Source organism: Coregonus clupeaformis, unplaced genomic scaffold (assembly GCF_020615455.1).
Source record: "Coregonus clupeaformis isolate EN_2021a unplaced genomic scaffold, ASM2061545v1 scaf1065, whole genome shotgun sequence".
In the NCBI taxonomy this organism is placed as follows: Eukaryota; Metazoa; Chordata; class Actinopteri; order Salmoniformes; family Salmonidae; genus Coregonus; species Coregonus clupeaformis.
The window spans coordinates 102,501-116,627 of record NW_025534519.1 but is presented as its reverse complement, the minus strand read 5'-3'; the positions used below and the strand labels follow the sequence as shown (position 1 = coordinate 116,627).

Here is a 14,127-nt window from a genome sequence, read left to right as displayed (position 1 = left end):
TACACTGTACTGTAGTTATACCTGCTGACTGTCCTCCCTGACTGTCCTCCCTGTCTCTACACTGTACTGTAGTTATACCTGCTGACTGTCCTCCCTGTCTCTACACTGTACTGTAGTTATACCTGCTGACTGTCCTCCCTGTCTCTACACTGTACTGTATTTATACCTGCTGACTGTCCTCCCTGTCTCTACACTGTACTGTAGTTATACCTGCTGACTGTCCTCCCTGACTGTCCTCCCTGTCTCTACACTGTACTGTAGTTATACCTGCTGACTGTCCTCCCTGTCTCTACACTGTACTGTAGTTATACCCCCTGACTGTCCTCCCTGTCTCTACACTGTACTGTAGTTATACCTGCTGACTGTCCTCCCTGTCTCTACACTGTACTGTAGTTATACCCCCTGACTGTCCTCCCTGTCTCTACACTGTACTGTAGTTATACCTGCTGACTGTCCTCCCTGTCTCTACACTGTACTGTAGTTATACCTGCTGACTGTACTCCCTGACTGTCCTCCCTGTCTCTACACTGTACTGTAGTTATACCTGCTGACTGTCCTCCCTGTCTCTACACTGTACTGTAGTTATACCCCCTGACTGTCCTCCCTGTCTCTACACTGTACTGTAGTTATACCCCCTGACTGTCCTCCCTGTCTCTACACTGTACTGTAGTTATACCTGCTGACTGTCCTCCCTGTCTCTACACTGTACTGTAGTTATACCTACTGACTGTCCTCCCTGTCTCTACACTGTACTGTAGTTATACCTGCTGACTGTCCTCCCTGTCTCTACACTGTACTGTAGTTATACCCCCTGACTGTCCTCCCTGTCTCTACACTGTACTGTAGTTATACCTGCTGACTGTCCTCCCTGTCTCTACACTGTACTGTAGTTATACCTGCTGACTGTCCTCCCTGACTGTCCTCCCTGTCTCTACACTGTACTGTAGTTATACCTGCTGACCGTCCTCCCTGTCTCTACACTGTACTGTAGTTATACCTGCTGACTGTCCTCCCTGACTGTCCTCCCTGTCTCTACACTGTACTGTAGTTATACCTGCTGACTGTCCTCCCTGTCTCTACACTGTACTGTAGTTATACCTGCTGACTGTCCTCCCTGTCTCTACACTGTACTGTAGTTATACCTGCTGACTGTCCTCCCTGTCTCTACACTGTACTGTAGTTATACCTGCTGACCGTCCTCCCTGTCTCAACACTGTACTGTAGTTATACCTGCTGACTGTACCCTGACTGTCCTCCCTGTCTCTACACTGTACTGTAGTTATACCTGCTGACTGTCCTCCCTGACTGTCCTCCCTGTCTCTACACTGTACTGTAGTTATACCTGCTGACTGTCCTCCCTGACTGTCCTCCCTGTCTCAACACTGTACTGTAGTTATACCTGCTGACTGTCCTCCCTGTCTCTACACTGTACTGTAGTTATACCTGCTGACCGTCCTCCCTGTCTCAACACTGTACTGTAGTTATACCTGCTGACTGTCCTCCCTGACTGTCCTCCCTGTCTCTACACTGTACTGTAGTTATACCTGCTGACTGTCCTCCCTGACTGTCCTCCCTGTCTCTACACTGTACTGTAGTTATACCCGCTGACTGTCCTCCCTGACTGTCCTCCCTGTCTCTACACTGTACTGTAGTTATACCCCCTGACTGTCCTCCCTGTCTCTACACTGTACTGTAGTTATACCTGCTGACTGTGTCTCCTCTTCCTCCTCCTTCTTCTTGTCTGTGTTGCTTCCTTTAGCCAGCTGCAGCAGTCTGTTGGGTATCTGGTCCTGCCTGTCTCCTCTAGGGGCCTTTATTGCCGGGGACACAGAGAAAGGGTTTAGGCTCTGCCCTTTTGACGAGGTCAGGGAGTCTTTCCTGAGGGAGGAGGAGAGCTCTGTGGGGTCTCCTGGGTCTTTGTCCAGGGAGGTAGAGGAGGAGAAGTGGGGGGAGTCGTCTGAGGTAGAGGAGGGAGTTCTCTGTATCCATTTCTGTTGGAGAAGACAGGAGGAGGGGTTATAAATATGGTATTATATTACGTTATATAAACATTATAATGATGGTGGGTAATGTTAGAGCTAGAGGTAGTTCTATTCAGATAATATAGTATCATATCGGGCCGGCAGGTAGCCTCGAGGTTAGTGCATTGGGCCAGTAACCGAAAGGTCACTGGTTTGAATCCTGGAGCCGACATTGTGAAAAGACTGTAACTGTTCCTTTGAGCAACGCACCTAACCAATCTCTCCAGGGGTACTGGACAATGGTGACCCTGACCGTGACCCCACTCCCTGGCCGTGACCCCACTCCCTGGCCGTGACCCCACTCCCTGGCCGTGACCCCACTCCCTGGCCGTGACCCCACTCCCTGGACAATGGTGACCCTGGCCGTGACCCCACTCCCTGGCCGTGACCCCACTCCCTGGCCGTGACCCCACTCCCTGGACAATGGTGACCCTGACCGTGGCCCCACTCCCTGGCCGTGACCCCACTCCCTGGCCGTGACCCCACTCCCTGGACAATGGCCCTGGCCGTGACCCCACTCCCTGCAGATGTCTCAGGGGGAGTTGGGAAATGCAAGAAACACATTTCCATTTCACACATTTCTTTTACATTTTAGATTTTAGTCATTTAGCAGACGCTCTTATCCAGAGCGACTTACAGTTAGTGAGTGCATATATTATTTTATACTGGCCCCCCGTCTGTTACAGGACGAATATAGAGTATACATCCACCAAATGATGAAATGTTAAAATGATGAAATGTCATAATGTTGAAATGTCATAATGATGAAATGTCATAATGTTGAAATGTTATAATGATGAAATGTTTAAAATGTTGGATGTTTAAGATGTAACTGGACTAATAAGTAAGACGTGTCAATGTGTAATAATGATGATAGTTTAACCTAGAATAACCTAGAGTCCTGCTTTGTTGTTCTGAAACCCTGTGTCATCAGAGTCCTGCTTTGTTGTTCTGAAACCATGTGTCATCAGAGTCCTGCTTTGTTGTTCTGAAACCCTGTGTCATCAGAGTCCTGCTTAGTTGTTCTGAAACCCTGTGTCATCAGAGTCCTGCTTAGTTGTTCTGAAACCCTGTGTCATCAGAGTCCTGCTTTGGTGTTCTGAAACCCTGTGTCATCAGAGTCCTGCTTAGTTGTTCTGAAACCCTGTGTCATCAGAGTCCTGCTTTGGTGTTCTGAAACCCTGTGTCATCAGAGTCCTGCTTAGTTGTTCTGAAACCCTGTGTCATCAGAGTCCTGCTTTGTTGTTCTGAAACCCTGTGTCATCAGAGTCCTGCTTAGTTGTTCTGAAACCCTGTGTCATCAGAGTCCTGCTTTGGTGTTCTGAAACCCTGTGTCATCAGAGTCCTGCCAGTTTGTATTCGGCCATATTCCCAGTCACCTTGCCGTGGTTAAATGCTTGTATTCGGCCATATTCCCAGTCACCTTGCCATGGTTAAATGCTTGTATTCGGCCATATTCCCAGTCACCTTGCCATGGTTAAATGCTTGTATTCGGCCATATTCCCAGTCACCTTGCCATGGTTAAATGCTTGTATTCGGCCATATTCCCAGTCACCTTGCCATGGTTAAATGCGGTGGTTTCAGTTTTGTGTGCCTAGGCTGCCATCTATCCACGGTTTCTGGTTTGGGTAGGTTTTAATAGTCACAGTGGGTACAACATCTCCTATACACTTCCTGATGGACTCAGTCACCGTAAAAGGAACCTGAGCCTCAACTATAGGTACTGAGTGCATTGGTAGGAGTTGGAAGAGGGGTGATTCTGGGCCAAGCCAACCCAGTTTATAGAAGGCACCCCGTCATAGTGCCCTACAGTGGAAGTTCTGGACGATCCGGGGAAAGCGGCAGGTTTATAGAAGGGGTCGGGGCGAGGCAGCATAAGCACTAGGCTGGGGGCGGGGCGAGGCAGCATAAGCACTAGGCTGGGGGCGGGGCGAGGCAGCATAAGCACTAGGCTGGGGGCGGGGCGAGGCAGCATAAGCACTAGGCTCAGCCCACTAGACTGTAAGGCCCTTCCTGTTGAGTCTGAGGAACAGTCCCTAGCTGTAGACGAGCCCAGTGGCAAGGCAGAGCGGCATCTATCAGATCTGTAGGGGTTAAGGACAAGGGATAACTGAACTGCCATTGGGTAGGCAGGGTCAAGTTGAGTCGTTAATCTTGCAGAGGGGGTATTTTAGCTTTGACAACGGAATGGATATCGCAGGAGGTTGGTGGCACCTTAACTGGGGAGGACGGGTTCATGGTAATGACTGGAGTGGAATCAGTGGAATGGTTTCAAATACATCAAACACTTTGTTTCCAGGTGTATGATGCCATTCCATTAGCTCCGTTCCGACTATTTTTTATGAGCCGTTCTCCCCAAAGGTCTGGGGAAGGGTACCAAAAAATGTCTGCAGCATTGAAGATCCCCAAGAACACAGCGGCATCCATCATTCTTAAATGGAAGAAGTTTGGAAACACCAAGACTCTTCCTAGAGACTGAGCAATCGGGGGAGAAGGGCCTTGGTCAGGGAGATGACCAAGAATCCGATGGTTACTATGACAGAGCTCCAGAGTTCCTCTGTGGAGATGGGAGAACCTTCCAGAAGGACAACCATCTCTACAGCACTCCACCTGTCACGCCCTGACTCAGGGGACTTATATGTGGAGTAAGGGTGTGAATATATTCTATGTTGTGTTTTCTATGTTTCTGTCTAGATGTTGTATTTCTATGTTGGCCGGGTGTGATTCCCAATCAGAGGCAGCTGTCACTCGTTGTCTCTGATTGGCGATCATACTTAGGCAGCCTGTTGGCATGCATTAGTTGTGGGATCTTGTTCCGTGTTGGAGGCGTGTATTGTTGTTAGCCTGAGGACTTCACGTTTAGTTTGGTTTGTTGTTTTGTCGTGTGTTTATCAGTTAAATAAACATGTACGCATATCACGCTGCGCCTTGGTCTGACCCGTCCCTAAACAAACGCGACACCACCGATCAGGCCTTTATGGTAGAGTGGCCAGACGGAAGCCACTCCTCAGTAAAAGGCACATGACAGCCCGCTTGGAGTTTGCCAAAAGGCACCTAAAGGACTCTCAGACCATGAGAAACAAGATTCTCTGGTCTGATGAAACTAAGATTGAACTCTTTGGCCTGAATGCCAAGCGTCACGTCTGGAGGAAACCTGGCACCATCCCTACGGTGAAGCATGGTGATGGCAGCATCATGCTGTGGGGATGTTTTTCAGCGGCAGGGACTGGGAGACTAGTCAGGATCGAGGAAAAGATGAATGTAGCAAAGTATAGAGAAATCCTTGATGAAAACCTGCTCCAGAGTGCTCAGGACCTCAGACTGGGGCGAAGGTTCACCTTCCAACAGGACAACGACCCTAAGCACACAGCCAAGACAACACAGGAGTGGCTTTGGGACAAGTCTCTGAATGTCCTTGAGTGGCCCAGCCAGAGCCCGGACTTGAACCCGATCGAACATCTCTGGAGAGACCTGAAAATAGCTGTGCAGCAACGCTCCCCATCCAACCTGACAGAGCTTGAGAGGATCTGCAGAGAAGAATGGGAGAAACTCCCCAAATACAGGTGTGCCAAGCTTGTAGCGTCATACCCAAGAAGACTCGAGGCTGTAATCACTGCCAAAGGTGCTTCAACAAAATACTGAGTAAAGGGTCTGAATACTTATGTAAATGTGATAGTTCCGTTTGATTTTTTATGTGCAACATTTGTAAAAATAAAATAAAACCTATTTTTGCTTTGTCATTATGGGGTATTGTGTGCAGATTGATGAGATGTTTTTATTTTTTAAATCAATTTTAGAATAAGGCTGTAACGTAACAAAATGTGGAAAAGGTTAAGGGGTCTGAATACCTTCCGAATACACTGTATAGTGTAGATATTATAGTAGATAGTATATTATAGATATTATTATACAGATATGATATAGATAGTATAGTATATATAATATAGATAGTATGTTATAAATATTATAGATATTATAGTATAGATAGTATAGAATAAATATGATATATATTATAGTATAGATATGATATATATTATAGTATAGATATGATATATATTATAGTATAGATATGATATATATTATAGTATAGATATGATATATATTATAGTATAGATATGATATATATTATAGTATAGATATGATATATATTATAGTTTAGATATGATATATATTATAGTATAGATATGATATATATTATAGTATAGATATGATATATATTATAGTTTAGATATGATATATATTATAGTATAGATATGATATATATTATAGTATAGATATGATATATATTATAGTATAGATATGATATATATTATAGTATAGATATGATATATATTATAGTATAGATATGATATATATTATAGTTTAGATATTATATATATTATAGTATAGATATGATATATATTATAGTATAGATATGATATATATTATAGTATAGATATGATATATATTATAGTATAGATATGATATATATTATAGTTTAGATATGATATATATTATAGTATAGATATGATATATATTATAGTATAGATATCATATATATTATAGTATAGATATGATATATATTATAGTATAGATATGATATATATTATAGTATAGATATGATATATATTATAGTATAGATATGATATATATTATAGTATAGATAGCATCTTACCTCAGCCAGTCTCATGTGTTCTACCCGCTCCATTTCTCTGTGGATCTGTTCTGTGTCTCGGTCCAGTTTCCTCTGAGCGTCTCTCAGTCTCTCTAGATCTATCTGATAGTCCTCCTTCTTCCCCTGTAGCTCCATACTCTCTGTATCCAGCTCCCTGCTCCTCTTCCCCGTCTCCTCTTCCTGCACCAGGAGCCGCACCTCCCTGTCTGTCAGCTGCTGCTCCCGCACCTCCCACTCCCTCTCCCTGCTCCTCTTCTCCTGGTCGTGTGCGGCCTGCTGGCGCTGCAGCGTGGCCATCTCCTGTCTGTGTTTCTCCAGGCTGCGCTGTTTCTCCTGCTCGATCAGGGAGTTGGGGCGGGAGGAGGGACGGGAGGAGGAGGAGGAGGAGGAGAAGGAGGGGAGGCGTTCGGAGCGGTTGGTGAGAGCCTGGCGCTGATCCTCAATGAAGCTGTCCTGCTGGACTACCACTGCCTGCAGGGACACAGAGACAGATATACCACAGAGACAGATATACCACAGAGACAGATATACCACAGAGACAGATATACCACAGAGACAGATATACCACAGAGACTGATATACCACAGAGACAGATATACCACAGAGACAGATATACCACAGAGACAGATATACCACAGAGACAGATATACCACAGAGACAGATATACCACAGAGACAGATATACCACAGAGACTGATATACCACAGAGACTGATATACCACAGAGACAGATATACCACAGAGACAGATATACCACAGAGACTGATATACCACAGAGACAGATATACCACAGAGACAGATATACCACAGAGACTGATATACCACAGAGACAGATATACCACAGAGACAGATATACCACAGAGACTGATATACCACAGAGACTGATATACCACAGAGACTGATATACCACAGAGACTGATATACCACAGAGACAGATATACCACAGAGACAGATATACCACAGAGACTGATATACCACAGAGACAGATATACCACAGAGACTGATATACCACAGAGACTGATATACCACAGAGACAGATATACCACAGAGACAGATATACCACAGAGACAGATATACCACAGAGACAGATATACCACAGAGACAGATATACCACAGAGACAGATATACCACAGAGACAGATATACCACAGAGACAGATATACCACAGAGACAGATATACCACAGAGACAGACAGTCAGGCTGAAGTCAAGAGGAGTCTTTCAGATTATTCTGGTTAAGTCCAATACAGCTAGTCCCAAGACACCAGGAGAGAGTCCAGGTGAGCACACTGACCTGCAGGGAGCTGAGCAGGTCATAGAGGTGGCTCACACTGTGGAGGACCTGCTAGAAGACAACACACATTGGCCAACAGAAAGGAATACTCTTCCTTCATTATATCCAATATGGTATGTTTACAGTGAAAATAAATCATTAGAATTTTATTGAGACCAAAATGCAGTCCAGTTGTTAGCTGCTGGGTCTGGCCTATTGTACTACAGTGGTCTGGGTCTGGGGTCTAGGGTCTGGGTCCTGGGGCCTGGGGTCTGGGGTCTGGGTCTGGGGCCTGGGGCCTGGGGTCTGGGGTCTGGGGCCTGGGTCCTGGGTCTGGGGTCTGGGGTCTGGCCTATTGGACTACAGTGGCCTGGGGTCTGGGGTCTGGGGTCTGGGGTCTGGGGTCTGGGGCCTGGGTCTGGGGTCTGGGGCCTGGGTCTGGGGTCTGGGGTCTGGGGTCTGGGTCTGGGTCCTGGGGCCTGGGGTCTGGGTCTGGGGTCTGGGGTCTGGGTCTGGCCTATTGGACTACAGTGGTCTGGGGTCTGGGGTCTGGGGCCTGGGGCCTGGGTCTGGGGTCTGGGGTCTGGGGTCTGGGTCTGGGGTCTGGGGTCTGGGGTCTGGCCTATTGGACTACAGTGGTCTGGGGTCTGGGGTCTGGGGCCTGGGGTCTGGGGTCTGGGGTCTGGGGTCGGGGCCTGGGGCCTGGGGTCTGGGGCCTGGGGTCTGGGGTCTGGGTCTGGGGTCTGGGTCTGGGGCCTGGGGTCTGGGGTCTGGGGTCTGGGGCCTGGGTCCTGGGTCCTGGGGTCTGGGTCCCGGGGCCCGGGGTCTGGTGCCTGGGGTCTGGGTCCTGGGGTCTGGGGTCTGGGGCCTGGGGCCTGGGGTCTGGGGCCTGGGGCCTGGGGTCTGGGTCTGGGGCCTGGGGTCTGGGGTCTGGGGTCTGGGTCCTGGGGTCTGGGGTCTGGGGTCTGGGGTCCTGGGGCCTGGGGTCCTGGGGCCTGGGGCCTGGGGTCTGGGGTCTGGGGTCTGGGGCCTGGGGCCTGGGGTCTGGGGCCTGGGTCCTGGGTCCTGGGGTCTGGGGTCTGGGTCCTGGGGCCTGGGGTCTGGGGTCTGGGGTCTGGGGTCTGGGGTCTGGGGCCTGGGGTCTGGGGTCTGGGGTCTGGGGCCTGGGGTCTGGGGCCTGGGGCCTGGGGCCTGGGGTCTGGGGTCTGGGGCCTGGGGTCTGGGGCCTGGGGTCTGGGTCTGGGTCTGGCCTATTGGACTACAGTGGTCTGGGGTCTGGGGTCTGGGGCCTGGGGTCTGGGGTCTGGGGTCTGGGGTCCTGGGGTCTGGGGTCTGGGGTCTGGGGCCTGGGTCTGGGGTCTGGGTCTGGCCTATTGGACTACAGTGGTCTGGGGTCTGGGGCCTGGGGTCTGGGTCCTGGGGTCTGGGGTCTGGGGTCTGGGTCTGGCCTATTAGACTACAGTGGTCTGGGGTCTGGGGTCTGGGGTCTGGGGCCTGGGTCTGGCCTATTGGACTACAGTGGTCTGGGGTCTGGGGCCTGGGGTCTGGGGTCTGGGGTCTGGGGTCTGGGTCCTGGGTCCTGGGTCTGGGGCCTGGGGCCTGGGTCTGGGGTCTGGGTCTGGGGCCTGGGGTCTGGGGTCTGGGGTCTGGGGCCTGGGGTCTGGGGTCTGGGGCCTGGGTCTGGGGCCTGGGGCCTGGGGTCTGGGGCCTGGGTCCTGGGTCTGGGGCCTGGGGCCTGGGTCTGGGGTCTGGGGTCTGGGGTCTGGGGCCTGGGGTCTGGGGTCTGGGGCCTGGGGCCTGGGGTCTGGGGTCTGGGGTCTGGGGCCTGGGGCCTGGGGCCTGGGGTCTGGGGTCTGGGGCCTGGGGCCTGGGGTCTGGGGCCTGGGGTCTGGGTCCTGGGTCTGGGGCCTGGGGCCTGGGGCCTGGGGCCTGGGGTCTGGGGTCTGGGGTCTGGGGCCTGGGGTCTGGGGTCTGGGTCTGGCCTATTGGACTACAGTGGTCTGGGGTCTGGGGTCTGGGGCCTGGGGTCTGGGGTCTGGGGTCCTGGGGTCTGGGGTCCTGGGGTCTGGGGTCTGGGTCTGGCCTATTGGACTACAGTGGTCTGGGGTCTGGGGTCTGGGGTCTGGGGCCTGGGGTCTGGGGTCTGGGGTCTGGGGTCCTGGGGTCTGGGGTCCTGGGGTCTGGGGTCTGGGTCTGGCCTATTGGACTACAGTGGTCTGGGGTCTGGGGTCTGGGGTCTGGGGTCTGGGTCCTGGGGTCTGGGGTCCTGGGGTCTGGGGTCCTGGGATCTGGGGTCCTGGGGTCTGGGGTCCTGGGGTCCTGGGGTCTGGGGTCCTGGGGTCTGGGGTCTGGGTCTGGCCTATTGGACTACAGTGGTCTGGGGTCTGGGGTCTGGGGCCTGGGGTCTGGGGTCTGGGGCCTGGGGTCTGGGGTCTGGGGCCTGGGGTCTGGGTCTGGGGCCTGGGGTCTGGGGTCTGGGGTCTGGGTCCTGGGGTCTGGGGTCTGGGGTCTGGGGTCTGGGTCCTGGGTCCTGGGGTCTGGGGTCTGGGTCCTGGGGCCTGGGGTCTGGGTCCTGGGGTCTGGGGTCCTGGGGCCTGGGGTCTGGGTCCTGGGTCCTGGGGTCTGGGGCCTGGGGCCTGGGGCCTGGGGTCTGGGGTCTGGGGCCTGGGGCCTGGGGTCTGGGGGCCTGGGGCCTGGGGCCTGGGGTCTGGGGTCTGGGGTCTGGGGTCTGGGGCCTGGGGTCTGGGGTCTGGGGTCTGGGGCCTGGGTCCTGGGTCCTGGGTCTGGGGTCTGGGGCCTGGGGCCTGGGGTCTGGGGTCTGGGGTCTGGGGCCTGGGGTCTGGGTCCTGGGGCCTGGGGCCTGGGGTCTGGGGTCTGGGGTCTGGGGCCTGGGGTCTGGGTCTGGGGCCTGGGGCCTGGGGTCTGGGGTCCTGGGGTCTGGGGTCCTGGGGTCTGGGGTCTGGGTCTGGCCTATTGGACTACAGTGGTCTGGGGTCTGGGGTCTGGGGTCTGGGGCCTGGGGTCCTGGGGTCTGGGGTCTGGGGTCTGGGGCCTGGGTCTGGGGTCTGGGTCTGGCCTATTGGACTACAGTGGTCTGGGGTCTGGGGCCTGGGGTCTGGGTCTGGCCTATTGGACTACAGTGGTCTGGGGTCTGGGGTCTGGGGTCTGGGGTCTGGGTCCTGGGGTCTGGGTCCTGGGTCTGGCCTATTGGACTACAGTGGTCTGGGGTCTGGGGTCTGGGGTCTGGGGCCTGGGGTCCTGGGGTCTGGGGTCTGGGGTCTGGGGCCTGGGTCTGGGGTCTGGGTCTGGCCTATTGGACTACAGTGGTCTGGGGTCTGGGGTCTGGGGTCTGGGTCTGGCCTATAGGACTACAGTGGTCTGGGGTCTGGGGTCTGGGGTCCTGGGGTCTGGGGCCTGGGGTCTGGGGTCTGGGGCCTGGGGTCTGGGGTCTGGGTCTGGGGTCTGGGGCCTGGGTCCTGGGTCCTGGGTCCTGGGTCTGGGGTCTGGGGCCTGGGTCCTGGGTCCTGGGTCTGGGGTCTGGGGCCTGGGGCCTGGGGTCTTGGGTCTGGGGTCTGGGGCCTGGGGTCTGGGTCCTGGGGCCTGGGGTCTGGGGTCCTGGGGTCTGGGGCCTGGGGTCTGGGTCTGGGGCCTGGGGCCTGGGGTCTGGGGTCCTGGGGTCTGGGGTCCTGGGGTCTGGGGTCTGGGTCTGGCCTATTGGACTACAGTGGTCTGGGGTCTGGGGTCTGGGGTCTGGGGCCTGGGGTCCTGGGTCTGGGGTCTGGGTCTGGCCTATTGGACTACAGTGGTCTGGGGTCTGGGGTCTGGGGTCTGGGTCTGGCCTATTGGACTACAGTGGTCTGGGGTCTGGGGTCTGGGGTCTGGGGTCTGGGTCCTGGGGTCTGGGTCCTGGGTCTGGCCTATTGGACTACAGTGGTCTGGGGTCTGGGGTCTGGGGTCCTGGGGTCTGGGGTCTGGGGCTGTCTGGGTCCTGGGTCTGGGGCCTGGGGCCTGGGGCCTGGGGCCTGGGGCCTGGGGTCTGGGGCCTGGGGTCTGGGGTCTGGGGTCTGGGTCTGGGGTCTGGGGCCTGGGGCCTGGGGTCTGGGGTCTGGGGTCTGGGGTCTGGGTCTGGGGTCTGGGGCCTGGGGTCTGGGGTCTGGGGTCTGGGGTCTGGGGTCTGGGTCTGGGGTCTGGGGCCTGGGGTCTGGGGTCTGGGGTCTGGCCTATTGGACTACAGTGGTCTGGGGTCTGGGGTCTGGGGCCTGGGTCCTGGGTCTGGCCTATTGGACTACAGTGGTCTGGGGTCTGGGGCCTGGGTCCTGGGTCTGGGGTCTGGGTCTGGGGTCTAGGGCCTGGGTCCTGGGTCTGGGTCCTGGGTCCTGGGTCTGGGGTCTGGGTTCTGGGTCTGGGGTCTTGGGTCTGGGGTCCTGGGGTCTGGGTCCTGGGGCCTGGGGTCTGGGTCCTGGGTCCTGGGGCCTGGGGTCTGGGTCCTGGGGCCTGGGGTCTGGGTCCTGGGTCTGGGGTCTGGGGTCTGGGTCTGGCCTATTGTACTACAGTGGTCTGGGGCCTGGGTCCTGGGGTCTGGGGTCTGGGTCTGGGGTCTGGGTCCTGGGTCTGGCCTATTGGACTACAGTGGTCTGGGGTCTGGGGCCTGGGTCCTGGGTCTGGGGTCTGGGTCCTGGGTCTGGGGTCTGGGTCTGGGGTCTAGGGCCTGGGTCCTGGGTCTGGGTCCTGGGTCCTGGGTCTGGGGTCTGGGGTCTGGGTCTGGGGTCTGGGGTCCTGGGGTCTGGCCTATTGGACTACAGTGGTCTGGGGTCCTGGGTCCTGGGTCTTGGGTCTGGGGTCCTGGGGTCTGGGGTCCTGGGGTCTGGCCTATTGGACTACAGTGGTCTGGGGGCCTGGGTCCTGGGTCTGGGGTCTGGGTCTGGCCTATTGTACTACAGTGGTCTGGGGCCTGGGTCCTGGGGTCTGGGGTCTGGGTCTGGGGTCTGGGTCCTGGGTCTGGCCTATTGGACTACAGTGGTCTGGGGTCTGGGGCCTGGGTCCTGGGTCTGGGGTCTGGGTCCTGGGTCTGGGGTCTGGGTCTGGGGTCTAGGGCCTGGGTCCTGGGTCTGGGTCCTGGGTCCTGGGTCTGGGGTCTGGGGTCTGGGTCTGGGGTCTTGGGTCTGGGGTCCTGGGGTCTGGGGTCCTGGGGTCTGGCCTATTGGACTACAGTGGTCTGGGGTCCTGGGTCCTGGGTCTTGGGTCTGGGGTCCTGGGGTCTGGGGTCCTGGGGTCTGGCCTATTGGACTACAGTGGTCTGGGGCCTGGGTCCTGGGTCTGGGGTCTGGGTCTGGCCTATTGTACTACAGTGCTATACATTTATGGTCTGGGTCTGGGGTCTGGGTCTGGCCTATTGTACTACAGTGCTATACATTTATGGTCTGGGTCTGGGGTCTGGGTCTGGCCTATTGTACTACAGTGCTATACATTTATGGTCTGGGTCTGGGGTCTGGGTCTGGCCTATTGTACTACAGTGCTATACATTTATGGTCTGGGTCTGGGGTCTGGGTCTGGCCTATTGTACTACAGTGCTATACATTTATGGTCTGGGTCTGGGGTCTGGGTCTGGCCTATTGTACTACAGTGCTATACATTTATGGTCTGGGTCTGGGGTCTGGGTCTGGCCTATTGTACTACAGTGCTATACATTTATGGTCTGGGTCTGGGGTCTGGGTCTGGCCTATTGGACTACAGTGCTATACATTTATGGTCTGGGTCTGGGGTCTGGGTCTGGCCTATTGGACTACAGTGCTATACATTTATGTGCTGGGTCCTGGGGTCTGGGTCCTGGGGTCCTGGGTCCTGGGTCCTGGGTCCTGGGGTCTGGGTCCTGGGGTCCTGGGTCCTGGGGTCTGGGGTCTGGGTCCTAGGGTCTGGGGTCTGGGGTCTGGGGTCCTGGGTCTGGGGTCCTGGGGGTCCTGGGGTCCTGGGGTCCTGGGGTCTGGGGTCTGGGGTCTGGGGTCTGGGGTCTAGGGCCTGGGGTCTGGGTCCTGGGGTCTGGGGTCTGGGTCCTGGGGTCTGGGGTCTGGGGTCTGGGGTCCTGGGGTCCTGGGGTCTGGGGTCTGGGGTCTGGGGTCCTGGGGTCCTGGGGTCCTGGGGTCTGGGGTCTGGGGTCTGGGTCCTGGGGTCCTGGGGTCTGGGTCC

The 14,127-nt window shown here is 55.2% G+C and overlaps 1 protein-coding gene across 1 annotated transcript in view; it reads right to left on the bottom strand.

Annotated features, from left to right (window-relative positions):
* The window catches only part of LOC121559698 (A-kinase anchor protein 13), a 120,171-nt gene that overhangs the window by 11,558 nt on the left and 94,486 nt on the right, over positions 1 to 14,127 (bottom strand). The window contains exons 20-22 of the mRNA XM_045217466.1: positions 7,966 to 8,016; positions 6,676 to 7,146; positions 1,703 to 1,991 (exon numbers count right to left, since the gene is read on the bottom strand). Of these exons, the coding sequence (XP_045073401.1) occupies positions 1,703 to 1,991; positions 6,676 to 7,146; positions 7,966 to 8,016 (811 nt within the window). The remainder of the gene's footprint in view (positions 1 to 1,702; positions 1,992 to 6,675; positions 7,147 to 7,965; positions 8,017 to 14,127) is intronic.